The sequence below is a fragment of the Squalius cephalus genome (assembly GCF_949319135.1).
Source record: "Squalius cephalus genome assembly, chromosome: 5".
In the NCBI taxonomy this organism is placed as follows: Eukaryota; Metazoa; Chordata; class Actinopteri; order Cypriniformes; family Leuciscidae; genus Squalius; species Squalius cephalus.
Window position 1 is genome coordinate 19,550,193 of NC_137126.1, and position 25,273 is coordinate 19,575,465.

At 37.7% G+C, this 25,273-nt stretch overlaps 2 protein-coding genes across 3 annotated transcripts in view; one reads left to right on the forward strand and one right to left on the reverse strand.

Moving 5' to 3' along the window:
- serinc5 (serine incorporator 5) overlaps nt 1–7,609 on the forward strand; it is a 31,093-nt gene extending 23,484 nt beyond the window's left edge. Inside the window, exons 9-12 of one of the 2 annotated variants that reach the window (XM_079871159.1) lie at nt 1,798–1,867; nt 1,976–2,012; nt 2,197–2,341; nt 6,668–7,609. In XM_079871159.1, the coding sequence (XP_079727285.1) occupies nt 1,798–1,867; nt 1,976–2,012; nt 2,197–2,341; nt 6,668–6,812 (397 nt within the window). In that variant the 3' untranslated portion in view covers nt 6,813–7,609. The remainder of the gene's footprint in view (nt 1–1,797; nt 1,868–1,975; nt 2,013–2,196; nt 2,342–6,667) is intronic. The other variant, XM_079871160.1, reaches the window with a different exon arrangement.
- Nucleotides 7,610–9,934: 2,325 nt separating this feature from the next.
- On the reverse strand, nt 9,935–24,981 carry thbs4a (thrombospondin 4a). The gene is made up of 21 exons (XM_079873277.1): nt 24,746–24,981; nt 23,210–23,407; nt 22,872–23,119; nt 22,666–22,765; nt 21,836–21,918; nt 21,403–21,457; nt 21,070–21,236; nt 20,436–20,573; nt 17,778–17,852; nt 17,500–17,682; nt 17,285–17,389; nt 16,147–16,254; nt 15,899–16,058; nt 15,013–15,131; nt 12,446–12,498; nt 12,193–12,374; nt 11,745–11,972; nt 10,870–11,066; nt 10,451–10,623; nt 10,213–10,352; nt 9,935–10,131 (listed from the first exon to the last, which is right to left on the reverse strand). The coding sequence occupies exons 1-21, from the start codon at nt 24,822–24,824 to the stop codon at nt 10,088–10,090; spliced, it is 2,835 nt and encodes a 944-aa protein (XP_079729403.1). The 5' UTR covers nt 24,825–24,981; the 3' UTR covers nt 9,935–10,087.
- Between the last annotated feature and the right edge of the window lie 292 nt (nt 24,982–25,273).

Genomic DNA, 25,273 nt, shown 5'->3' on the forward strand with positions numbered 1-25,273 from the left:
GGTGGACAGGTGTCTTTATGCAGCTAACGACCTCAAACAGGTGCATCTAATTTAGGATAATAAATGGAGTGGAGGTGGACATTTTAAAGGCAGACTAACAGGTCTTTGAGGGTCAGAATTCTAGCTGATAGACAGGTGTTCAAATACTTATTTGCAGCTGTATCATACAAATAAATAGTTAAAAAATCATACATTGGGATTTCTGGATTTTTTTTTTTTAGATTATGTCTCTCACAGTGGACATGCACCTACGATGACAATTTCAGACCCCTCCATGATTTCCAAGTGGGAGAACTTGCAAAATAGCAGGGTGTTCAAATACTTATTTTCCTCACTGTATACAGATAGACTGAAGCATATCTCCATCGATTATCCAGCTGACACTCGGACCATGAAGTTAGGCACGCCGTGACCTTCCAGTTCTCAGATTTGGGTTGCTGGCTGCCAGCATGTCCAGAACAACAACTCAGTCAATCTCCAATAATGCCAGTGGTTCCTTAACATGTAACCAAGAAGACTAACACACACACCGACACAAGGTTGGATTTGGCCAAGCTCTAACTATAAACAGGAGAGTCGTCTCAAAACATCAAGATAATGCGTTCTTTCTCTCAAGGAGAGCTACACTTTAGTCTAACTGGAAAGTAAGGTTTTAACTGTGAAAGGTTCCCTTAAACTGTAGACTTCAATGACCCATCAGGGTACATAGTCATCAGGGTACCCTAGAAAAACAGATGTGTGTATTGACACACGTTGAAGACCTTTCTTAACAAAACAAAACATCTTTCCATATTTCATTTCTGGAAGCCAGGCTAAATGAGCAAGCACTGTTACTGCATTCAGATCAAATACAGACATTAGAGAATACATGAAAAGAACATTTCAGTAATCACACTGGTAACTTCTATAACAAAGTAAAATCTCACAAGCCTAGAGAAGTCATTCAACTCATGTGACATTTAGAGGAAAAATCTTGATGAATACCTTGATTATAATCACTTATTACATATACATTGAAGCAGCAGTTTATTTCAAAATCCACACCCTACAATTCCAACACTTGAAGTAATGTCCTAGGAAAGACTTGAACTCATTTCCTAGGAATCTTCCCCCTTGAGTGTAATTTAAAAAAAAAAAAAAATCATAATCAAACCAAACCTTGTGTTCCACTGAAGAAAAAATATAATACAATTTGGAAAGACGTAAAGATGCATAGACGACAGTGTGTTGCGTGTATTTGAACGGTCCTTTTAAATATGCTCAGATGTTTTTAGTCTGTATGCAAATCCCCATAACATGTCATTTAAATGGGTGATCCCAAAAACGAACCCAGGAGGAATAGAAACACGTAATTATCTGGCTATGACAAGATGTTCATTTAGATTTAAAAGCAGGTAGTCTGGTAGGAAGGGAGTGAAGATTAGAGGCTCTCAAACTGTCAAGACGTGAACGCACATGTGTTTCTCATTAACTGCAGACATGTCTGCTGAAACTCTCTCTTTAGCTCCACCAAAGCCATATTTACACACGTATGTGATTCACAGCGATATGTGTTCGTTATCAGCCCAGTGATTCATTGTGGTGTCTCCAGTCAAAATGCTTTTGCCATATTTCCAGTTTTCGTGAGGCAAACAAAGCTTTGAAGCAGAAAAATTGACTTCTTTTTTCGTCTGGTTCTGTCTTGATGAGTTGTAGTCTTGGGAATGTTCTGCTTTTACATTTGACGGTTTAAAAAGAACACTGCCCCCATGTGTCTGATGCCATTTGAGTTGACATAAAAATACTCTTTCCCTCCAGTTTGATCTCCACCACCAAGAGGAGTTCAGCAGTCTTGCAAGTGTACAGGAACGACATGCCTGAAAATGAGGTGAACGTTTGCTCACCTTTGTTTCTCTCTGCTGTGTTTCATACAACATTACATCAAACTAAATCATCAATCATGCCATCTCTTTTTTTTTTTTTTTTTTTTTTTCAGAGAGCCCGCTGCTGCTTCTGCTGTGTTGATGATACAGGCAAGATGCTTATTTCAACCAACACCTCTTTTAGTACTTACGAGATCACTTGAAGATTTAGGAATAACCCATTTTCAATTTTAATTTGGATGGTTTACACAGTAAAAAAAGGGTAGATGGAGCCTCTAGGTGGTGAAGAAGAATTACTACAGGTTTCTTAAAACTGGTATTTTATATTTTCCAGAAGATTATGATGATGAGAAGACCGCAGGAGGGCAGAGTGTGAAGTATGATGAGAAAGATGGTACAGTCTACAGCTACTGGTACTTCCATTTTGTTTTCTTTCTCGGCTCCCTCTACGTCATGATGACTGTAACCAACTGGTTTCAGTAAGTATATACAAAAGGTTTCTTTCTCTCTCTTTTTTTTATTTTGTATCTCTGAATGTCATTTTGCCTATTTTGAGTTATTTTAGTAAGGAAGGTTTCTATTCCTCAAAGAAAGGGTGAATAATTAGAAAGTGAATTATGTTCATTGGGTTCAATTATTGTCTACATAAGCTGCCGTTCAAAAGTTTGGTAAGTTTTGGTACGTTTTTAAAAGAAGTCTCTTATGCTTACCAATGTTGCATTTATTTGATTGAAAATACAAAACAAACAGTAATATTACAATTTAAAATAACGGTTTTTTATTTGATTATAATTATTTTTAAATGTAATTTATTCTTGTGATGCAAAGTTGATTTTTTTCAAAGCATAATTTCTCCAGTCTTCAGTGTCATATGATCCTTCAGAAATCATTCTAATATGCTGATTTGCTGCTCAAGAAATATTTATTATTAGGGCCCAAGCCCTGAAAGGGCGGAGGCCCTATTGTTTTCGTAAGGATTATTATTATTTTTTTTCTTCATTATTTTTTTTTTTGCCTTTTTGCCACTTTTGGGGCCCTTAACATGCTCAAAAACTCTTGAAATTTTGCACACACGTCAGAACCCGCGGCCATCAGGGCCGGGCTGAAGCTGGTACCGGGGCGTGGCAGGGGGGCTCGACAGCGCCCCCTGGAATGGGGTCCGAAAACTTGGTCCATAAATCAAACACGCTTGCATGTAATAATATGAAACTCAGTACACATATAGATCTCATCGGGCCGAACAACTTTCGTGCTCTAAGTTTTACAAAAGCCCAACAGGAAGTCGGTTATTATACGTTGTTTGGAAAACGCATACAATGGAATGTGAAATACTCCTCCTAGGGATTTCATCCGATCGCCACCAAACTCGGTGAGAATAAAGTCAAGACATTGAGGATGAATTCTTGCGAACGGATTTTTGATATCTCAAACGGTTTGGCCGTGGCGAGGAAACAAATTTATGGCGAATAATGGGACACAGGAAGTGTGTTATAACTTCTGCATACATTAACTGATCTTGATGAAACTTCAGCAGTGTGTTTGTTGTAAGAGGCCGATCACATGGATGTGACTATTGTGAGTCAAAGTTATAGCGCCACCAACTGGCAGCAGGAAGTGTGTCACTTTCAAAATTCTTTGAATTCACCCTCTTAATTTTACCCGATTTGCTTCAAACTTTATGTGTATAATGTAGACACACGGCAGATGTAGACCTGTGAAAGAATTATTGATATCTTAGATACTGTTGCCGTGGCAACGCATCAAACTTTAATATTCTTTTCGGATGCGTTTGAGACTCTTAGCATGCTTGAAATTGGATGAAACTCGACAGATACATCACATTTATTAGCCAGTAGACATGTGAAAAGTTTCAGAAACGGGCGTGGCAGGGGGGCTCAACAGCGCCCCCTTGAACGGGGTCTGAAAACTTGGTCCATATATCAAACACGCTTGCATGAATTAATATGAAACTCGGTACACATATAGATCTCATCGGGCCGAACAACTTTCCCTCTGTCAAGTTTCACGCCAGCCCAACAGGAAGTCGGCTATTATGGGTTGTTTGGAAAACGCTTGCTGTGGAATGTGAACTACTCCTCCTAGAAAATTCATCCCATCCCCACCAAACTCGGTGTGCATGAAGTCAAGACATTGAGGATGCTAAATTGCGGACGGATTTTTGATATCTCAAACGGTTTGGCCGTGGCAAGGAAACGAATTTATGGCGAATAAGGGACACAGGAAGTGTGTTATAACTTCAGCATACATTATCTGATCTTGATGAAACTTCAGCAGTGTGTTCGTTGTAAGAGGCCGAACACAAGGATGTGACTATTGTGAGTCAAAGTTATAGCGCCACCAACTGGCAGCAGGAAGTGTGTCACTTTCAAAATGCTTTGAAATCACCCTCTTATTTTTACCCGATTTGCTTCAAACTTTATGTGTATAATGTAAACACACGGCAGATGTAGACCTGTGAAAGGATTTTTGATATCTTTAATACTGTTGTCGTGGCAACGCATCAAACTTTAATATTGTTTTTTGATGCTTTTGAGACTCTTAACATACTTGAAATTGAATGAAACTCGACAGACACATCACACTTATTAGCCCGTAGACTTGTGCAAAGTTTCAGAAACGGGCGTGGTGAGGGGCTCAGTAGCGCCACCTTTAGTCATAAATGGGGGGGGTTAGTTTTATCAACAGCAACAAAACTTGGTATGTGTATTGTTCTCATCAAGACGGACAACTTTCTAATTTACATTAACGATCTCTGACCAACAGGAAAAGAGATATTTTGGTTTGAATGTGGATTTTCTGAAGAATTTTCTCTCCCTCTCTCTGTGTCTCTGTGTGTGTGAGGGGAGGGGGGGATTTGACTATTGCTTTTATATTGTTAATCAAGGTTTCAGGGGCTTTTGGGGTCCTTAACGTGCTCAAAAACTCTTGAAACTTTACACACAGGTCAGAACCCACGGCCATCAGTGCCGGGCTGAAGCTGGTACCCGGGCGTGGCAGGGGGCTCAACAGCGCCCCCTTGAACACGGTCTGAAAACTTGGTCCATATGTCAAACACACTTGCATGAATTAATATGAAACTCGGTACACATATAGATCTCATCGGGCCGAACAACTTCCGCAGTCTAAGTTATTAGCTCCGCCCAACAGGAAGTCAGCTATTATGGGTTGTTTGGAAAACGCTTGCTGTGGAATGTGAACTACTCCTCCTAGAGAATTCATCCAATCCCCACCAAACTCGGTGTGCATGAAGTCAAGACATTGAGGATGCTAAATTGCGGACGGATTTTTGATATCTCGAACGGTTTGGCCGTGGCGAGGAAACAAATTTATGGCGAGAAAAGAGAAACACGAAGTGTTATAACTTCTGCATACATTAACTGATCTTGATGAAACTTCAGCAGTGTGTTCATGGTAAGAGGCCGGTCAGATGGATGTAACTATTGTGAGTCAAAGTTATAGCGCCACCAACTGGTAGCAGGAAGTGTGTCACTTTCAAAATGCTTTTATCAAAAGTGGGGGGGTTACTTTTACCCACAGTTACAAAAATCAGTACGCATATTGGTCTCATCGAGCCGGACAACTTTCTAATTTACAGTCATTAGCTCCGAGCAACAGGAAGTCAGATATTTTGGTTTGAATGTGGATTTTTTGGATATGTCAGACTCTGAGTTTTTAGTTACTCCTCCTAAGTGGTTTATTTTATTCACACCAAACTTTTTCAACATGATAAAAAATACATTCAAGATTATATATATATATATATATATATATATATATATATATATAAATATAGCTGCGAGCAGCGATGAAGGGCCAAAGCCGGCGGCACCGCCACCCCGGTGCCTTTAGGTAACTAAAGGCATCGGGGTTGCGGTGCCACCGGCTTGGGCCCGTAATCGCTGCTCGCAGCTATATTTATTATTATTATTATCAATGTTGAAACCAGTTGTGCACTTTTTTTTTCAGGATTCTTTGAATGAATAGAAAGTTCAAAACAACAGGATTTATTTGAAATAATCTTTTGTAACATTATAAATGTCTTTACTGTCACTTTTGATCAATTTAATGCATGCTTGCTGAATAAAAGTAATCATTTCTTTAATTTTCTTTCCAAAAAAAAAAATTCTTACTGACCCCAAACTAGTGTAGAATGTTCCAAAAGCTTTCTATTTCATATAAATGCTGTTCTTTTGAACGTTCCTGGTAGAAAATACTGCAGTAATGATGCTGAAAATGGAGCTTTGCCATCACAGGAATAAACCATGTTTTAAAATATATTCAAACAGAAAACAGTTATTTTAAATTGTAATAATATTTCACAATATGCTGTTTTTTCCTCTATTTTTAATGAAATAAATGCATCCTTGGTGAGCAGAAGAGACTTATTTTGAAACCATTATAAATCGTACCAATCCCAAACGCCTGTGTGTGTGTGTGTGTGTGTGTATATATACATTTATATATATATATATATATATATAAGTAGTATCTGAATCCAAACTTGAATAATTTTGAATTAAAGTTTGAAAATGTACTAATAAAATTGTATTTATTTTTACATTTTACTGTAATGTAATTTTGTATTTTTACAAAATAACTGTATTTTTTTTTTAATTAATGTAGTCAGATAATTGTATTTATTTGAGTTGTAATTTTGTACTCCAATTTTACCATCAAATTCCTGTGACCTTTTTGAAGCCCAGTATGCAGTTATGAGGAACACCAGAATGCCAGAGGTCACTGTGTATTATTAATATTAATATGATCTTCTTCTCTCTTTGCAGTTATGACAACGCAAAGATCGAGAGGCTGCTGGAGGGGAGCTGGTCAGTGTTCTGGATCAAGATGGCATCTTGTTGGGTCTGTTTACTTCTGTACATGTGGACCCTGGTGGTTCCAATGCTCTTCCCAAAGAGATTCCTAGCCTAGAAACCCTTCACACATGACCCAGTATCACCACTGTCCATTTACAACTACTGTGTTGTGTGTGTGTGAGAGAGAGAGAGAGAGTGAGTTTTGTCTTTTTTATTTGTTTTCTTAGTTTTAGTATAGTAAAGGCTCAACGGCTGCTTTTTAAATACATTTCCATGGAGATTTGTTACAGGAATCATGTTATGGTTGCTCCCATACTGATGTAGGGCTCTTGTTTACCTCGTAACATGAAGGTATGAAAACAAAGCATTGCTCAGGCTCACACATCACCTGTAAGTGTCTTGCTTGTTACGCTTTTCTTTTGGTAGCTGAAGAATTCTATGCAAATCCAAAAACCATCTCTGATTTTCATTCAAGAGTTTGTCTGCATTTTTAATGTAATATTTCTTAACGTTTGTTGTGTTTTTATTGTATTTCACTACGAGGGTGTTTTACTAAGGTACCAAGACTTTTCATTTGAGTAAATGTACCTATTTATTAAATAGAAATGATGATTAGGTAGGAAACTGCTGCCTTGCCAAGACCACGGGACTACACCGTCTATCAGTTGCATGATGGGCACAATCGGTGGGAACAAACCAGCTGAGAAATGACAGTGCAAGGTTATTCCAGTACATGCATGTAAATAGATGTACTCATATGAGAGGTCTTGTTGCTGTATTTATTAAAGCACCCTCATAGCTTCCTTTTAAGACCGCGCCAAAACAATAATTCCAAATAAGTCTGCAACATTCCTAAAGTTTCCTATCTTTCGGTTTCATCTTCAATCTCAGGTAGTGATGAGAGCTACATATTTAGCATAGGGTATTTCCAGTGAATCATACCATTCTAAGTAGAGCATGTGACTGCCATTCCCAGTTAAGGTTTGTACAATGATTTGAAATGAACAGGGAAAACCAAGGCCACAACATTATGCCCCAAAAACCTAAACTGTCAAACAGATTGTTATATGTGTGGCCCATAGCAACATTGAAACTATAAATTGTTTTTCTTACTTGCTTTCCCAATTTTGTTACAATTTAAATGGTGCTTTAGACCATGGATGTCCTGTAATGTTATGTCTCAGCTCATGCACTAGGCTAACAAGCATGCCATTTGTCAAAGAACACATTTATACCATATTTTATACTTCTAAAGCATTGTTACAGCTATTGTATTTAATCTTTCAGAGGTTTTTGTTGCTTATAAGTGCATGTTTGTGTTTCTTGATTGTGGTGTTCGGTTTACATAGTTACAGGAGCTGCCCATATTAGACGCACTGTAGCATTCCTGATGCTCCCTGGTAGAAAAAAAGTGGTTGGCGTTGTCCTTGATGAAGAAAATACAATCTAGAACTGGAATTATTTGACATTTTATGGTTATTTCCTGTGTAGCAGTCGTAGCTGCCCTAAATGTTTTGACCAAACGGACAAACCAAAATCTCTTCAAGATGTCTGAGTCTTTGTTACTTTCTGAATAACTTCTCGTAAATGCCCTAAAGAAATCTGTCTGATGACGTTTTTGTAAGTTTTGAGTGAAATGGAGAAAACGATTGCCTTAAACACTACATGTTACAACTGCATCAAGCTATAAGCATACTGTTTTACGTAACCTGTGAATAATTTGGTGCTCGGTATTTGGTTTAACCGTGTTTGTCTGGATTAAACATTATGCTTTCCTTTATTTACAAATATTCTGAACATAAACGTGACATTTAATTGCAATGTGTGCTTTATGTAAATAGTCCTTTGTAAAGATGACCACTAGGTGTACTCATAGTATTGCAAGCAAAAGTAATCTTGCGCTTTGTGCTGTTCTCACTAATTTCGCATGAAAACATTATTATAATCCAAAAAATATGTACAGTAAGTTTAAAACAATTCTTTTCCTCATTTATATGCCTCAATTTGTATTATTATTATTATTATTTACTTTTTCTCATTATTTCAACACGTTTTATGAAGGGTCAAATGAGTTTAACTGTTGCAGGATCAAACCTATATTCTTTTTAGTGTTTTTATTGGTATTTCCAGTTCTTTCAATAAAAAATACAAATTAATAAAATACTGTTGTCTATCGCTTTATTTAATGTTTTAATATATGAAAACCAGAATTTTGTTATTTAGTGGTGGATAAAAAAGTAACTAACTAACAGTACTATATGATAAAATGACTTGTGTATACAATTGAAGGTGTAATGTTATGTTCAAACTACCTTCATTGAGCTTAAATCAGTGTTAAATTTCAGTCAGTTCCTCACACAATGACTACAGAACACTTCAAATAGAGCAGACCAGTTGTATGGGACATTTGCAGGAATTTTTTTTTTTTTTTTTAAAGTTTACATCCATGGTCACTATGAACTATTGCAGTATGGAAAATAAAATGTTTGGGATCAACTTGAAACCTGAATGAATGTCTTTCTTCTGCTGATCTCAGATATTTTGAAGAATGTTGGTAACCAAACAGTTGATGTACCCCAGTAACTTCCATAGTATTTTTTTTTTCCTACCATGGAAGTCACTGGGGTCCATCAACTCTGGTTGGCTGGTCTGGTCTGTCTGGTTACCGTTTCAATTCAGGTTTGAAACAATTTGAGGGTGAGTAAATGATGACCGGATTTTCCTTTTTAAATGGACTATTCCTTTAAGCCTTGTCTGTGAAACCAAGGGTAAGATTTTATTCCTGGTGGCAAAGCTAAATTTTCAGCATCATTACTCCAGTCTTCAGAGTCACATGATCCTTCAGAAATCATTCTAATATGCTGATTTGCTGCTCCAGAAACATTTCTTATTATCAGTGTTGAAAAGCATTGTACTGCTTAATATTATTGTAGAAACTGATAATTTTTCAGGATTCTTTGATGAATAGAAAGTTTAGCATTTGTTTGAAATATAAATATTTTATAAATGTATTTAATGTCAAATTTGATCAATTGAATGCATCCTTGCTGAATAAAAGTATTACATTCTTTAAAAAATGAGTTCTTACTGACTTAGTGGGTTTTCTTTTTCATAAAGGTTGGAGCAACACAACAGTGAGCATATGATGACAAAATTGTCAGTTTTGGGTGAACTATCACTTAAATATTACAGCTCAATGACAATCTCCAGAAAGTGCAAGCACAAATCCTGAAAATGTGCATTTATTTATTCACTTTATTGATATTGAAGTGAGTGTTTAGTGTCGTAGCACACAGGCTTTGCTCTTTTTGGCTGAAAAGCATTCTTGTGTAGTAAACGTGGTGTTTTACCACTTATAGTGCTCTCCTCTTTCTTCCCAGCTTAGTTTCATTACTGCTGGCCTTGTTCCTCTGTAAAGTCTTCAGGGATTGTGTCTGTTAATGCCAAAAGACATAAATTAAGATAAACTGAAAATACAACCTGTTCCTCTAGTATTGTTTGAGCACTGCACTCACCGTTACAGCGATATCTCAGGTTGGACCAGATGATATTTTCCTGTGAAAAGCAGAACACACCGAGACGTCCCCCTCTCATGCTGGTGTCAATAACAACTCCAGAGTCCGCAATCAGGTCGGTACCTTCATAGAACTTAACTCTGTGCCAAAACAGAGAAAAACCAAAAACATGTTGCTTTGCTTCAGTGAATTGTTTCTCCAGTAAATTCTGAAGTCTCCAATATTTACAGCATCTAACCTGATGTATCCCACTTGGGGTCTGTGCATCAGATTCCAGCGGTACGACACCTTGTCCTTCCAGCCCACGTTACGAGGGTCTTTCCACAGCAAACGCACCTGGTCATTTGTATCTCCAGTATGCCACAGTGAATTCCTCAAGAACTCTCCAGGCCCAGTTTTAGACTTTACAGCCTAGAAATGCACATTATATTGATGAATGTCTTCAGTCGAATAATCAAATCTAATTGCGACTTACTTGAAGTGCAAAATAATGATTTGGTTTCAGATTTAACATGAGTTAAGTATTTTTGCACACTTCAGAGTTTGGCCAAAAGCACTTTTCGAGATTTGCCGAGGCCTCAGCGGAGCAGCGGTAATGGTAAAAGCACACGCTGAGCATTCAGACAGACAGTAATAGAGATGTAGAGCGCCCGGGACCTTAAGCTGAATGCCAGGCTCAGCCACAGCTCGAAATGGCACCGCCTGCCAGTATGTCTGCTCCGTCTGCTTCCACATCACCACATAGAAGCTGGAGGAATCCTGGTAGCCAAAGATGAAGCCCGCGTAGTCGTCATCGGTCACTGTATTCACGTGGAAGGTTCCCTCAAAGTCCACGCCGCTGAATGCTGTGTATCCTGTAGTGAGTGGTAAGATTGTGTCATGTTCTGACCCAGATTTTCAAATACTAAAGTTCAACCACTTTCTTCTGTGGAACACACACAAAGATTTTTAGAAAAAATAATCCAGTTCTGTGAGTCCATATGATGCAAGTGGATGGGACTTGCATCATATGAAGTTGATGCTTCAAAAACCACAGAAAACGAACATGACGGTAATCCATGTACGACCACAGTGGATGATTCAAAGTCTTCTGATTCAATGTCTTCATATGTGCGACGTCCATGAATTTGCACTTAAAGTAAAGGTCAGCATATTGTGACGGTCCTTGTGTGATCTTCATAATGCTTGCTAACTTCAGCCTTCACAATGTGCTGGCATAGTGCTTTACAATGCTGTCACCTATCAGAAGGTCACTGGGGTCGTATGGGTTACCATCGTGTTCGTTTTGCATGGTTTTTGAAGTGTCAGCTTTGAGGGTCCTGTTCTCTTGCATTATCTGGACTCAGAGATGGATTATTTTTCTAAAAATCTTCGTTGAGTAAATGATGACCAGTAAGACCAGTATGAATTTCCATGCTGGTCCAGGCAGGCACATGCTGGATTGGTGTTGGGCTATCTAGCTGGTCTTTTCACTATGGAAATGCTTGATATTATTTTCTTGTTTTTGAATGGTTTGGGTCAAATAAGCTCACCAACAGCTAGTCCTGGGTCACTGTTCATGGTTTGGACAATCTCCATCCCCTGATTAAGAACAACCCAGTTGGGGTCGATCTGAGCCTCTCCTTCTGGATCCAGAACCACGGTCTGATATTCCCTGAAGTCGGTCAGAGTGATCTCTGCATTCTCAGGGCAGATGTCGATCGTGTCTATCACGTGATCTTTGTCCAGGTCTCCAGCGCAGATGTCACCCACCCCATCATCTGTCAAAGTGGAAGAGCAAAAGAAAGATATTTTCCTGATTTATATTTTTATCAGTGGTCTTTTATGATCAGCACATTATGATGCAGTGCCCCCAAAAGTTATTTGGACACTTAAACAAATAAATGTCATTAACTAAAATAAAATAAAAGTAGACCAGAAACATTTTGCGTGAATAACTTGTGTTATGGCATCCTACTAAGAAAATGTTGCTGTGCGTACTGTTTTCATCCTTCTGGTCTGGGTTTGGCACCAGTCTACAGTTATCTTTATTATCCAAGATGCCATCATTATCGTCGTCATCATCGCACTCGTCCCCGAGCCCATCCTTATCGGTGTCCAGCTGTGAGCTGTTAATGACGCTGGGGCAGTTGTCTTTGGTGTTCTGATGACCATCTCCATCACTGGAACAAAGACCTCAGTTATAAACTTGTTTTATATTGACCGTCAAGGTAAAAAGTAAAGCAGACTCTACCTGTCAATGTTTGTGTCACAAGTGTCTCCTACAAGATCATCGTCAACATCAGACTAATTGAAAGAAAACCGAAGACAGGATTAAAATAGTAATATTAAAAATGAAATATACAACATACAGAAGAAAAAAAGAAATTGAATAATGCACATTAAGGTGCGGTCACATTTACCATTAATTGGCGAAATTTCATCGGCGACATCCAGTCGGAATCCATGCATAGAAATAATTTCTGTGTGAACAGTGCTTCCTACATCTCTATGCTTTTGACAATGGACCTCTTTTGCTAATTTGACCGGCCCACACATTTACGCAACAGCTAGTTCCTTCGAATCTGCGTTGTATTGTGTTTGTCTTGTCTGTTTTTATGCCAGTAATGTGTTGGTTTAACAAAAAAAATTAATCTTTTTGAGTTATGACAACTTGGAATAAAATTATGTTCAACCAACAAACTGCAGGAACTTCATAATTTGTAACACAAAGGCACATTTTTAAGTTGATTTCTCAAAAAAATTAAGTTGCAGCTCTGGAAACAATTAATCTTACCAATTTCAGTTAAAATCCACAGCGCTCATGGCACATGCTAAATGTAGTTTATTTAGCATGTAAATTTACAGAACAAATATGAACACAGAAATATGAGTTTAAATTACTCACAATATTAAGTTCACGAGAGAGTTATGGAGAGACACTTGTTGTGGCTAAATCTGTCAAAAAGTCTTTCCTCTTTGATGCCCCGATCTCGCACTCCAGATTCTTTGGCACCTCCGTTGAGACGGTGGTAAAGAGATTTAAGGAGGCGAGAGCGCAGTCCGCTGCCTTCAGGAGGTTTAGTCTCCGGAAGGCCAAGTCCAAACCCTCGGCTTCCTCTAAGCCCTCTGACTTGTCTTGGAGACAGAGTCACAAGGATGGGGTGGCTGCTTGACCACGATGAGATGCTGAGATCTTGTGTCAATTCATCATGTACTGGTTTAGTAGTAATAACTTTGCAAGTGGTCGTGGTAATCCTTACAACGACCCTCTTTTTAATTTGTGGTTATTGGTCTTTTTAGTAAATCTCCTTCCAGTACACTTAGCAGTGCTGGTGAGTCAAAGAGAAATGTGAATTATGTTGCATTCCTGATTGACTCACGCTTATGAGCATCTGTCACTAAATAGGAATTGAGCAGAAAGAGCCAACCATTAGACATTACAATGTTTCTACCATGAAACTCTCTGACTGGTTATGTCTGAGGACGCCCTGCCTCTTTGGTAGAAGTGGTGGTGACAGAGATGAAACCAATTTCCCTGGTGTCACCAGGGCCAGCTATTCGGCTCGTTTCTAGAGAAACGTTATATTAGGGTTGAGCCACAAAGTGTTAGCTGTAGCGGATCTTAGGTAAAGTACCTTTTATCAAAGCAGGGTATGAGCTGCTTTCCCAAAGGTTACACTGGGGTTTTTAAGTAGGGCCTAGCTCCTCTGCGGCTTCCTTGGGGTCTAGAGTCTTGGTAATGAAAATTATGGGCACGCTGCATTCGCTTAATTTCATTTCTCTCCTTCCCCAAGTAGGAGTAAGGATAAGGCTCCCCCTTGGAGGTGTCACGGGTGGTTGCAGGAAGACAGACGGAGACGAGGATATATTTCCAAAACTAGGTTTAATGTTAATCAAACACAGGAGGATCATCAGGAGGGTCATGCTCCCTTTCATGAGCTGCTGTCAAGATGCACTTTAGGGTAGAGCAGGTTGAATGGAAATTATGATAGGTTTTTCACAAAATTCCCTCAGTTCCGTTTGTTATTGCATATCCAAAGGGTGCTGGTTCCCCTTAGCATCAACTCCATGACGCCACGTCGAAGTTCCACTTTGAAAGGGAACGTCTAGGTTACGTATGTAACCTTGGTTCCCTGAGAAGGGGGACGAGCCTGTCAACGCAGCATCCTTCAGACAAAAGAGTTGATGACGTATTTTGTAGGCGCCTTGACATCATAGACTGCCGTCAGCCAATAAAATTGGTTTGTTTGGTACAAGTGTTCAGACACCGTTGAAGCTGAGGGCGTTCCCCATATCATCAACTCTATGGTGCTGTGTCTCGATCCGCTTCTCAGGGAATCAGGGTTACATACATAATCTAGACATTTTTTATTAATTCCCCCCTTTTTCTCCCTTTTATTTCAGTTTTAGTTATTTTAGTGCATTAAGTTAAACTAAATTAAAATGAGACATTTTGCCTGGGAAACTAGCTGAAATTAGATTTTTTCAGTTAATGTTTATTGAATTTCAAGTATTTTTAAAAATGAACTATTATGAGCCTGGTATGAAAAATGGATAAGTATTAATTTTGAGATGAACAGTTGATAAAGTGCCTAAAATAAAGATAGGCAAGCGTTCTTCAAGAAACAGTTCTTTTTAAAAATAAATACTTGCCATAGTCTAGTGCTATCCTTTTAAATTAGGTTTAAAGTTAGAATTATACAAAAAGTAATAAGAAATATAACAATAGGGGAAAACTTGCATCCTCAAATATCCAATAATTAAAATAGAATAGAATAGAATAAGAGACAGGTAGTAAGTAATAATGTTGTTTGGCACCTGGTTGGGGTTTGGCATTTCAGGGCAGCTGTCACATGCATCACCAACGCCATCATGATCTTTGTCCTTCTGGTCTGGGTTTGGAACCCTCTGACAGTTATCCAAGATGTTCTTCAAGCCTATCAGAAGTACAGACAGTACAAGTATGCACTCAGTAGTTCATCAACAGATGAGTAAGAGCCAGGGTATAAAATAAAGTATCATACAAAGGTAAACAGAGACGTTCTGTCGAAAATGTCATTGAATGGAGCAAACTCCATCAGGAGAAATGTATTGCGGTGTTATAGAGTTGGGTACAGTGATGTCTTTGTATACGATTTGTTGGGTTATGTCACAGGGTGGCAGTGTTTCAGAAGGACTTCTGTGGAATTGTTTCCACGCGTCAGCAGCTCTTGGCTCGGCTCAGGTTCTTGGTGGAAATGTGGTTGCTTAAAGGAGACATGACCAAGCTATAAAGAATCAAGTCAAGTGTCTGGATTTCTGCCTTGATGAGCAGACGGTAAATGTCAAGAGCTGCCTGGGCTTGATTTTACACTTTTCAGACTGGAACAAATAATTGTTCATTTGAAACAATATTTTCAGTGTGGTGCCTTATAGACGCTGTTTATACAGCTACATGTCACTTCAGTTTTACATGACCCGAGCAAGCTAAAGAGCTTTAAAAGCACAGAAGCTTCTGTTTCTCCTCATAAAATTGATCTAAGCACAGGAAAATCCAGATAAAAAACAGGCCCAAAGGGTGAAAAGGTTATTCAAAACATAACACCCCATTTCTGCAACAACAAAAAGTCTTCGGCCACACAACAGCCGGATGGCACATGGAAAAATGTGAGCAAAAAGTATGGAAAAGTTGATCTTTGACAAAATATAAGCTGAGTTAAATTACCATCCCCATCTATGTCATCATCACAGGCATCTCCCAGTCCGTCTTTGTCTGTGTCCCGCTGGTCCTGGTTTTCCACGTTTTTGCAATTATCACAAGCGTCACCATGAAGATCTTTATCGCTGTTCTTCTGGTCTATGTTAGGTACCAACCAGCAGTTGTCCTGAAGGAATACATTCATGCAGGGACTGATGGGAGCTTTTCAGTTCAAGAAAAGAATTGGTCATTATGAAATGATGTGTTATCTGTACCTGATCATTAAGGATGCCATCACTATCTGCATCCTCATCACAGGCGTCTCCCTTCCCATCTCTGTCTGCATCTTCTTGGCCCGAATTTGGAACAAACATGCAGTTATCCTGAAAATGAAAAATAAAATAAACTGGTAAACACTTTATTACGGAAGAGGATTAGGGCCAAGCAATAATAAAAAAATAAAACCATCTCGAGATTAAAGTCATTATAATGCGAAATTAAACTCGTTAAATACAATCTTGAGAATAAACTCATTAAATATCGAGAATAAAGTCGTTGTGTTTCGAGAAAAAACTCGTTAAATTTCGAGAAAAAACTCGAAATACAATCTTGAGAATAAACTCATTAAATAGAGAATAAAGTCGTGTTTCGAGAAAAAACTCGTTAAATTTCGAGAAAAAAGTCTAAATACAATCTTGAGTATAAACTCATTACATTTCGAGAATAAAGTCGTTGTTTCGAGAAAAAACTCGTTAAATTTCGAGAAAAAAGTCGAAATACAATCTTGAGAATAAACTCATTACATTTCGAGAATAAAGTCGTGTTTCGAGAAAAAACTCGTAAAATTTAATGAGTTTATTCTCAAGATTGTTTTTCGAGTTTTTTTTCTCGAAATTTAACGAGTTTAATTTCGCATTATAATGACTTTAATCTTGAGATGGTTTTATTTTTTTTATTATTGCTTGGCCCTAATCCTCTTCCGTACTTTACAATAAGGTTAATTAATTAATACAATAAATTTCAGCATTTCTTAAGCTTGGTTAATGTTAATTGAATGATGCAAAATTGTAATAATTTCAAGTTGCACAAATGTTATTAAATGTTATTCATTTTCATTGAAAAGTTTGGGATCAGTACGATTTTTTGACAGAAATTAAGATTTTTTCATTTTAACCATTTAAATTGATCAAAACATTTAAATACATAAATGCAGTTTTGGTGAGCATAAGATATTTTTTTCAAAAACAACAACAAATCTTACTGATGCCAAACTTTTGTATGGTAGTATATATTTGATTGAAAATTGTTAAACGTTGTCAGTTAATGATATCTAAAGCATTAACTAATGCTAGCAAACTGAACATTATTGTACATTTCTAACAGAAATAACATGAATATGAGTATGAATTTCACCTTCTTGCAGGTTCCATCTCTGCATTGAAGTTTGTTATCTGGATAGGCGTCAATGTCTGTGTCTTTTCCACAGACATAGCCGTTTCCTGCCCAGGCAACTTTGCACTAAAAGCAACAAGATATTGAAGCATGTTAAATGGATCAAAAGCATGGAAATTACAACTGCTTAAGCATGATAGTAAATAAAACATCTGTCTGAATGCTTGATGTCTCACCACACAGCTGATGCTCCCATCTCTCTCCACAACACACTCTGCGTTGATGTCACATGGATTTGGCTGGCCGTTCCCACACAGCCTGTCAGATACAGGAGGCCCAGTGCCCGGGCCAGTGCTTTTGCAGCCAGTTTTCTGGTCACCCGTGAATCCGGTCTTGCAGTTCCCACAGTGAAACGCACCCTACAAGAAAGCAAAATGTTCACATTTAACTATATTTACTGTGCTTTCCACAGGTCACATTAGTATAATGGGTGATAGTTAGGCTATTATCTTACCACTGTGTTATGGCAGTATGAATTGGGTGTGCAGCCACCGTTGTCCACCTGGCACTCATCAATATCATTACAGATCTGATAAAAAAGGATAAATCTGCTGTTAATCACTGTATTGCACTAACATCACTACTTTTTTATTAGAAATGCTGAAAAATTTCTCAATGAGTATCATTGCAATACTGTTTTTGGACATGCAATTGGAGTAACAACTGTTACAATCATGACATACTGTACATCACAGTATTAAAAACCTTAGGGGGTGCTTTTAAAAATCGTATTACAATATTAAATAAAGGAGATCGACACATACATTTGGGATCGATAATAAGTTTTGAAAGAAGTCTCTTATGCTCACAATGTGCATTTATTTGATCAAAAATACAGTAAAACAGTAATACTGTGGAATATTATCGTAATTTAAAATAACTGTTTTCTATTTGAACACATTTTAAAATACAATTTATTCCTGTGATGGCAAAGCTCATTTTTCAGCATCATTACTCTAGTCTTCAGTGTCACATGATTAGGGATGGGTACCGAAACCCGGTATTAAACGGCCCCGGTTCTGAATTTTGAAAGACCGCTGGATCGATAAGCTCGGACGTTATCGGTTCTGCTATCGGTACTGGAGAAATTAAGAAAGTACACGTGCTATATATTATTGCTATTAAGAAATTATTATCTTGCAAATTTAATCTCGCCAGCCACTTCTATATATAATAATATTGAACCCTTTGTCTGTGATGCATTTTTGCTAGAGAGAGAGAGCGATCTTTCACGCGGAGCCACGGCGCGCACAACACAACAGCCCTGCTTAATGAGTGACAATGAGGACAGAACTAAACATTAAAACGGTTACACTTTAGATCTTTGATATCAAACTAATTTTATTTTAGATTTTGTCTTCCAATGATTATAAAAAAGAAGATAGCCTACTTGAGGTATAACCATTAAAAACTAAAGCCGCATTCTCTCCAGCGCAACTTCCTTCCCTTCACAGCGGTGCACTGTCATTTAATTCTCCCTAAAACCCAAACGTAACGTCAGAATCTGCACGATCGGTGATTGTTGTAAAATGCAGTCTACTGTTGCTAAATTGCGGGACGCGTTTGATAAAAGGCTATTAAAAGTACAAAAATTGACGCAAAGACGCTGTTCCAAATGCGGCGCGCGCTCCGAAACACACCGCAACGAGACAAGCAACGTATATTTTGGGCTTCGTGTGCGCATCTAAACGATCAAATATACACACAAATATGTAAAAATGGCTTGGAGATTCACTTAAACAATTTATTCACTTAAATAGAGTTTATGTCTTAAATGGACGTAAATAGTTTTGAGAAAATATGATGCGTATGATTAGATCTGCATTTGGTCTTAAAGAGGCAGCAGTCTAATAAACCTGCTGACGATTGCTCCATTCATGTGAATCAAACAACAAAAGGCAAAGAGAAAATCAGTCACAGCTCTTGGATGAATAATTTTGGCTTTTATAAGCTTTAATCTATCTATGATAAACTATGCAGTGTTATTTTACATCTGACTTTATTAGATGTCTTTTTAGCCCATATTAGGCTACTCCTGAACAGTAATGTCAGTAGACATTACTGAAATTAAAGCACTGGGTATATAATTTGTGTATTTGTTTTATTGTATTTGTTTTTGGGGGTTTTTGACCATGTGTTTGTACTGTGTTTTTGGTGTCCTATGTCTTCTGTATATAAGGCTACGTTTACACGGAAACGATCTGAAGAGAAAACGCAAAAGTGATCACTTTTTATTCTGCGTTTAGACGAGCGTTATGTGGGGGAAATCTGCGTGCATATGGTGACGCAAAAGTGTGTGAAATTCAATGTAGTGTGCTCTCCAGGCGGCTAGGTGGCAGTGTGAAGCACTGATCGGTGCCTTCACTGTCTAGCAGACTTTTGCGTTTTTTACCGTTTAGACGGGAACGCGACGGTGGAGCGTTTTTAAGATTTCCACTCTGGAGGGTGGTTTCACTTTTTTGCGTTTTTAAGCCCCAAAAACGCCGTCGCCGTCTAAACGAAAGGCACATCTGATAAAATATTTTTACGTTTTCACCCGCGAGCGTTCTCGTGTAAACAGGGCCTAAAACACAAAAGCCTGCACCCTTCTGCATAACATACAGTACATGTTTTATTTGTTTAGTTAAAGCATTGCTTTTTCTTTTGCTATAGATATTTATTTAACATTTCAAAATATAAAGCAATATTAATTATGTTCTAAATTATTTTTTTCTCTTTTTTTTAATATAACAAAAAGAACCGATAAGAATACCGTTAAAGTACCGTATCGATAAGAGTAGTAATAGGCCTACCGTTAAAACCTTAACGATACCCATCCCTACACATGATCCTTCAGAAATCAGGATAATATGCTGGTGCTCAATGTTGAAAAAACTATTTTTTTTAGGATTCAATGATGAATAGAAATAGAAATAGAATAGAATAGCATTTTTTTGTCTTTACTGTCAATTTACATCAATTTAATGCATCCCTGCTGTATAACAGTATTAATTAACTTAAATTAAAAATCTTTCTGACCCCAAACGTTTGAATGGTAGTGTACATACACATACATTTGCATATAGTGGTAAATAAAAATTAAATGAAGCTTTGCATTGTTCCAAATACGCACTTGTTTGTTTGCCTGAGCATAGTCAACGCCCACACCCTGGATCTCTGGGCCAGAGAAACCTCGTGGACACATCTCACATCTGAACCCTGGCGCAGTGTTAATACACCGTACACCAGGGAAACATTGGTTGAACTGGCACTAAAATTGAACAGTGAATAAGGTTAGCTTGATTTATGGTGTTCAACAAAAAATGCTTAGTACGTAGTATAATGACGTTTAAGTCACACGGTTGCACAGCGATCTGTGAAAAGTTCTATAAAACAACAGGAAAATTACCTTAGAACCTACATAACAGTTTAAACAATAATTCATCTAATAAAACCCCTATTGAAACCCTGATGAAATGTTAATAAATCATTATGTGTTCCTGAGTTTTATTGTTCATCAGTTAAGTAGAAAACCTTATCAGATGTGTTGAACAGTCTGAGCTAGTAGATATACTTATACAGGAAATGATGTTTGGATAGATGAACAATTTAGACAGCAAAACTTGATTCAAGAAAGTCATAAATAATAGTATATTGTATAATAACGAACAAGTTGAGGTTTTGTTTAGTTTGTTCATATTATTAAATTCTGACTAATGTTTGGCAATAACATAAAAAAAAAAAAAAGGCTGAATCTTAAATCTAACCTCATCTATATCATCACATTGGACTCCATCTCCAGTGTAGCCCTCAGGACAGGGTGCACAGCTCACACCTTCAGCTGTTTCGATACACATGGCTGGCGTAAAACAGACCCCTGGTCCACACTTGGACCGTGGTTTATTTTGTAGGTGGCCAACTGTGTCTTCCGTTCCTAATGCATTTGAAAATTAACACAACACTTGAGTTCACCTGTCTGACTACTTCAACATCTTCATTAAAAGCTTCTACTAATTGACTCGTACTTGACTGAGCACAGACATGACTTTTAATGTTTTCTCATTATAACGGTTTGATATCTTCATAGAAAAAAATCTTACCACTGCATGGAACACACTCCAAGATAGTCTTTCTCAGGTCAGCAGTTTCTTTGGTCTGTTATGAAAACACATGCTCATTATTCTCCTGAAGAAACTATAGGGATAGTTCACCCAAAAATGAAAAGTCTGTCGTCATTTATTTACCCTCATTACATTGAGTGACTTTTGTAGAACATTTTTAATAATTTTTCTGGTCACTAATGCTGTGAATGAGGAGTTCTGTTGACAGGATCAACTAAGTCAGTGAAAAGATCAGACTCGAAAAAGCAATTTGTTCATGAATCCGACACATCAATATTTCTCCCATAGACAAAAAAAAAAAAAAAGTCAAACGGGTTTGAATGACATTACAGTAATTACATGATTAGAGAATTTTTCTTTTTGGGTGAACTCTCCCTTTAAGGAACTATTTTCCCACACAATTTAAAGTTACCTGCTGATCCACCTTCTGTTTCAACTCTTGGATCATTCGCATGAGCTCAAACATTGGGTCAGCTTCCATCTTTGAGGTTGTTCCTGCAGAAATGTAACATAATGATATTTTCTGTACTAGAAGCAAATAATCAATTATTAAAGGGTTGGTTCACCCAAAAATGAAAGTTCTGCCATTAATTACTCACACTCATGTCATTCCAAAAATCCGTTCATATTTGGAACACAAATGAAGATCTTTTTGATAAAATTTGAGAGCTTTCTGTCCCTCCTTTGACAGCCTGTACTACTTTAAAGCCCCAGAAAGGTAGTAAAGAAGACATTATTAAAGTAATCCACGTGACTCCAGTGATTTAACTTCTATTTTATGAAGTGACGCAAGAGCTTTGTTTGTGCAAAAAAAATTATTTACAAAATATTCATCTCTAATGCACGTTCACGCAACAACGTGTTGCTCTCGTGAACATGCGCACATGTGTGTTGTGTCGACGCGCAAGTCTGCTCTGCTCTCGCTATTGTGAACGCGCGTTGGAGATTAATATTTTGTATAAATAAACTGGTAAATTATGCAGAAAGCACTTGTGTCGCTTCATAAAATTGAGATTAAACCACTTGGGTCTCATGGATTACTTTTATGATGCCTTTACTACGTGTTAGTTGCTTAGGCTGTCAATGGAGGGAATGAAAGCTCTCAGATTTCATTAAAAAGATGAACGAAAGTCTTAAGGGTTTGAGTAATTAATGACATAATTTTCACTTTTGGGAAAACTAAGACTTCAACAAAACTATAGCTGTATAAGACTACTAGCCTAGTACACCTAGTAGTTGCACCTAGTAGTTGCAGTGTTTCTTTCTCTTCACTGCAGTCCTGAAGTTCCACGACATTCTCGATAGACTCATCGAGCACGAGTCTGAGGTCCGACAGCTTATCCTGTGACACAGGTAGCCTACATGTTTATTCATAGATTATACTTGCTGTATGCATATATAAACTCATCATAACAATTCTATTATTTGTTCAATCTTTTTTGGTTTACCTGGCTTGAGGTTAGCAGGGTCTTCAGTGTGACTCGTTTTGGGCCCTGTGGCAGTGATTTAAAGGCCAGCGGCACGTCCTGCACTCTCTCCACCAGTCTGCAGTCCACATAGAGAGCCGTGGTGGGGGTGCCCTGCTGCAGCCCACTGAAGTGGAGCAGTATGTGGTGGTGTTGACCATCTGTCAGTGCCACTTTACCGAAATTTGTTGTCCCAACCTTTCCGTTGCTTTTCAGATATTTCAAAATGACTGTCAACAGAAAGAGTGTTAGGTGTACATGTCAAGTATTTATTGAGCCATTGAACACAAAGCACATTGGTGAGCTCTGATCAGACAAACCTTTGTTGAGTTTCCCCTGAACAGTGAAATCAAAATAATCTGTGTTATCTGCAGCATTGAAGATGCGGAAGACACGTGTTGGAGCTTTGTTCTGCAGCTGCAGGCTCGCAAGGATAAAAACGTTGTCCATATTCTTTGCCCTTATTCCTCCTTGCAGAAGGTCAGGTAAGCAATCCGGTGACGCCAGAAGATCATAAACTGCAAAATTTGCATTTGTGTCACATTTTGCATTTGGTCCTGATGCTTTTTTATTCATTTGTGTACACTCGTATTCATATTCAATTCATATGGTTCCAAGAGGAACCTTTAACATCCATTGAACCAAGGGTTCTTCTTAGGAAAAGGTTCTTCAGATTATTTAAAGTTATAAATAATAATAGTAATAAAGTTCCCTGAAATGCACAGCATTATTCAATGTGTTGTTGACGTAATTTCCACTGAAACAGGAAGACAGGGAGGGACATATCGATAAGCTCCCTCCCTTTTTTAAAGTACCCAATAGCGTTTCATTTATATCACAGCCCGGCCAGAGCCGTTGAGCTCGGTAAAGCTGCAATTCTCCTCCTAATCTCCTCCATGTTTTCTGGTATGCGCAGACTCTCGCATATGATCTGCTCTGTGCTATCGTGTCTCTGGACCGGACCCTATCCCCTATAGTTCACCATGTAGAAAATAGCAAATGTGTGAACAAGTGACCAATTTTAGCTGCAGCTTCAATGTATATTTATAGTGTAGGGGGCAGGTCGCTTTAGAGAGCATTTGATTGGACAGAAAATATAATGAGAAGCTGAAGTGCAGAGATGTCATCAAAATCAATGATCCATATTGGTGGAATATGTATGTTTTGAATGATTGTATCTTCTAAATGTGAATTGTGTCATTGTTTTGGAGCACACTACCTTATAGATAATAGTAAGGCTAACATATTCATACTAAAAGCCAAAGAACTTCAATTTTGATTTCATGGGGACTTTAAATGTTTTTCACATAATGGTTTTAAGAGTGTCATAAATGTCATTGCACTTTTTTTGTATTTTCTCTGTGCAGGAAAGCTCAGGAAAGTATCCAATGAGGTCATTGGTAGATTTGACCTGTGTGTGACTAATGGTTATTTTATATAGTGTTCAGATCTTTCAGATTTGTTAATCACACTGCATGCTGGGGGAATTCCAGACAATTTATGACATTTATGGAGTGAATGATTTATGGAGTGAATGAACACTTTCTACTACAACATCACATTTAATTCAATGACGAATCACTTGACGATTCTTTGATGCAAAAATAAAAATGGCTAGAATCTTAAAGAAATTCTGATGCTGCCTTAAAATTTTTAAGTATAGCCTAATCAACTTGGATGTTTAAGTCATTTAAACTAAAATTACATTTGACTTAAAATTAGCTGAATCTTGCATAAGTTGAAAATTGCTTATTTTGATGAGTTAAAGCAATGTAAAAATACATGTTGTCATAACTTATTGATCATATATTTTTTTACAGTGTACAAATGGTTAAATATAAGGTTTAAGGACTTACCAATTCCTTGAGTTTTCACTGTATCAAGGAGTTGTAAAATTAACTGTAAACTGAATATGATTCTTGTCCAAATACCCATTGTGGATTTATTTTGTCACAAATCCAGTTAAGTGTTCCACCCTTACTCCTGGAAAAGTCGTTTCTGCTCTGACCCCTAATTCAGGCTTGACCAGTAGCCGTCAAAACAGAAATGTCTGTTCCCTGCAGATCAACAAGAACCAGACTGGTGCTCAAGTGATTTTTTTCAGATGTCTCTCTCTATATAAGGTGTGACCAAGCACCTCCTCCAGAACGCTTCTGTGCTTTTACCGGAATGTAGCCATATTGCTGTAAGGATGTCAGATCAAAACCTTTCCAAAAAGCTCTTTGTTAATAATGGTAAATAATGGGAGGATGCTTTGGTTTTTGGTCAGTCTGTGTGTACAGATGGTTAAAGGAAGTTAAAAAAAAAAAAAAGTTTGTTCTTGATTTTACATTTATTATTTTCATTTAAACTTTACTTTAAAGTGGCAGCTGAGGATGTTTACA

Coding starts and splice junctions, on each gene's coding strand:
- thbs4a (XM_079873277.1), bottom strand. CDS start 24,824: ATGGGTATTTGGACAAGAATCATATTCAGTTTACAGTTAATTTTACAA. Junction 23,408..24,745: donor AGTGAAAACTCAAGGAATTG/GTAAGTCCTTAA, acceptor CAAATTTTGCAG/TTTATGATCTTCTGGCGTCA. Junction 21,919..22,665: donor AGAAACACTGCAACTACTAG/GTGCAACTACTA, acceptor ACATTTCTGCAG/GAACAACCTCAAAGATGGAA.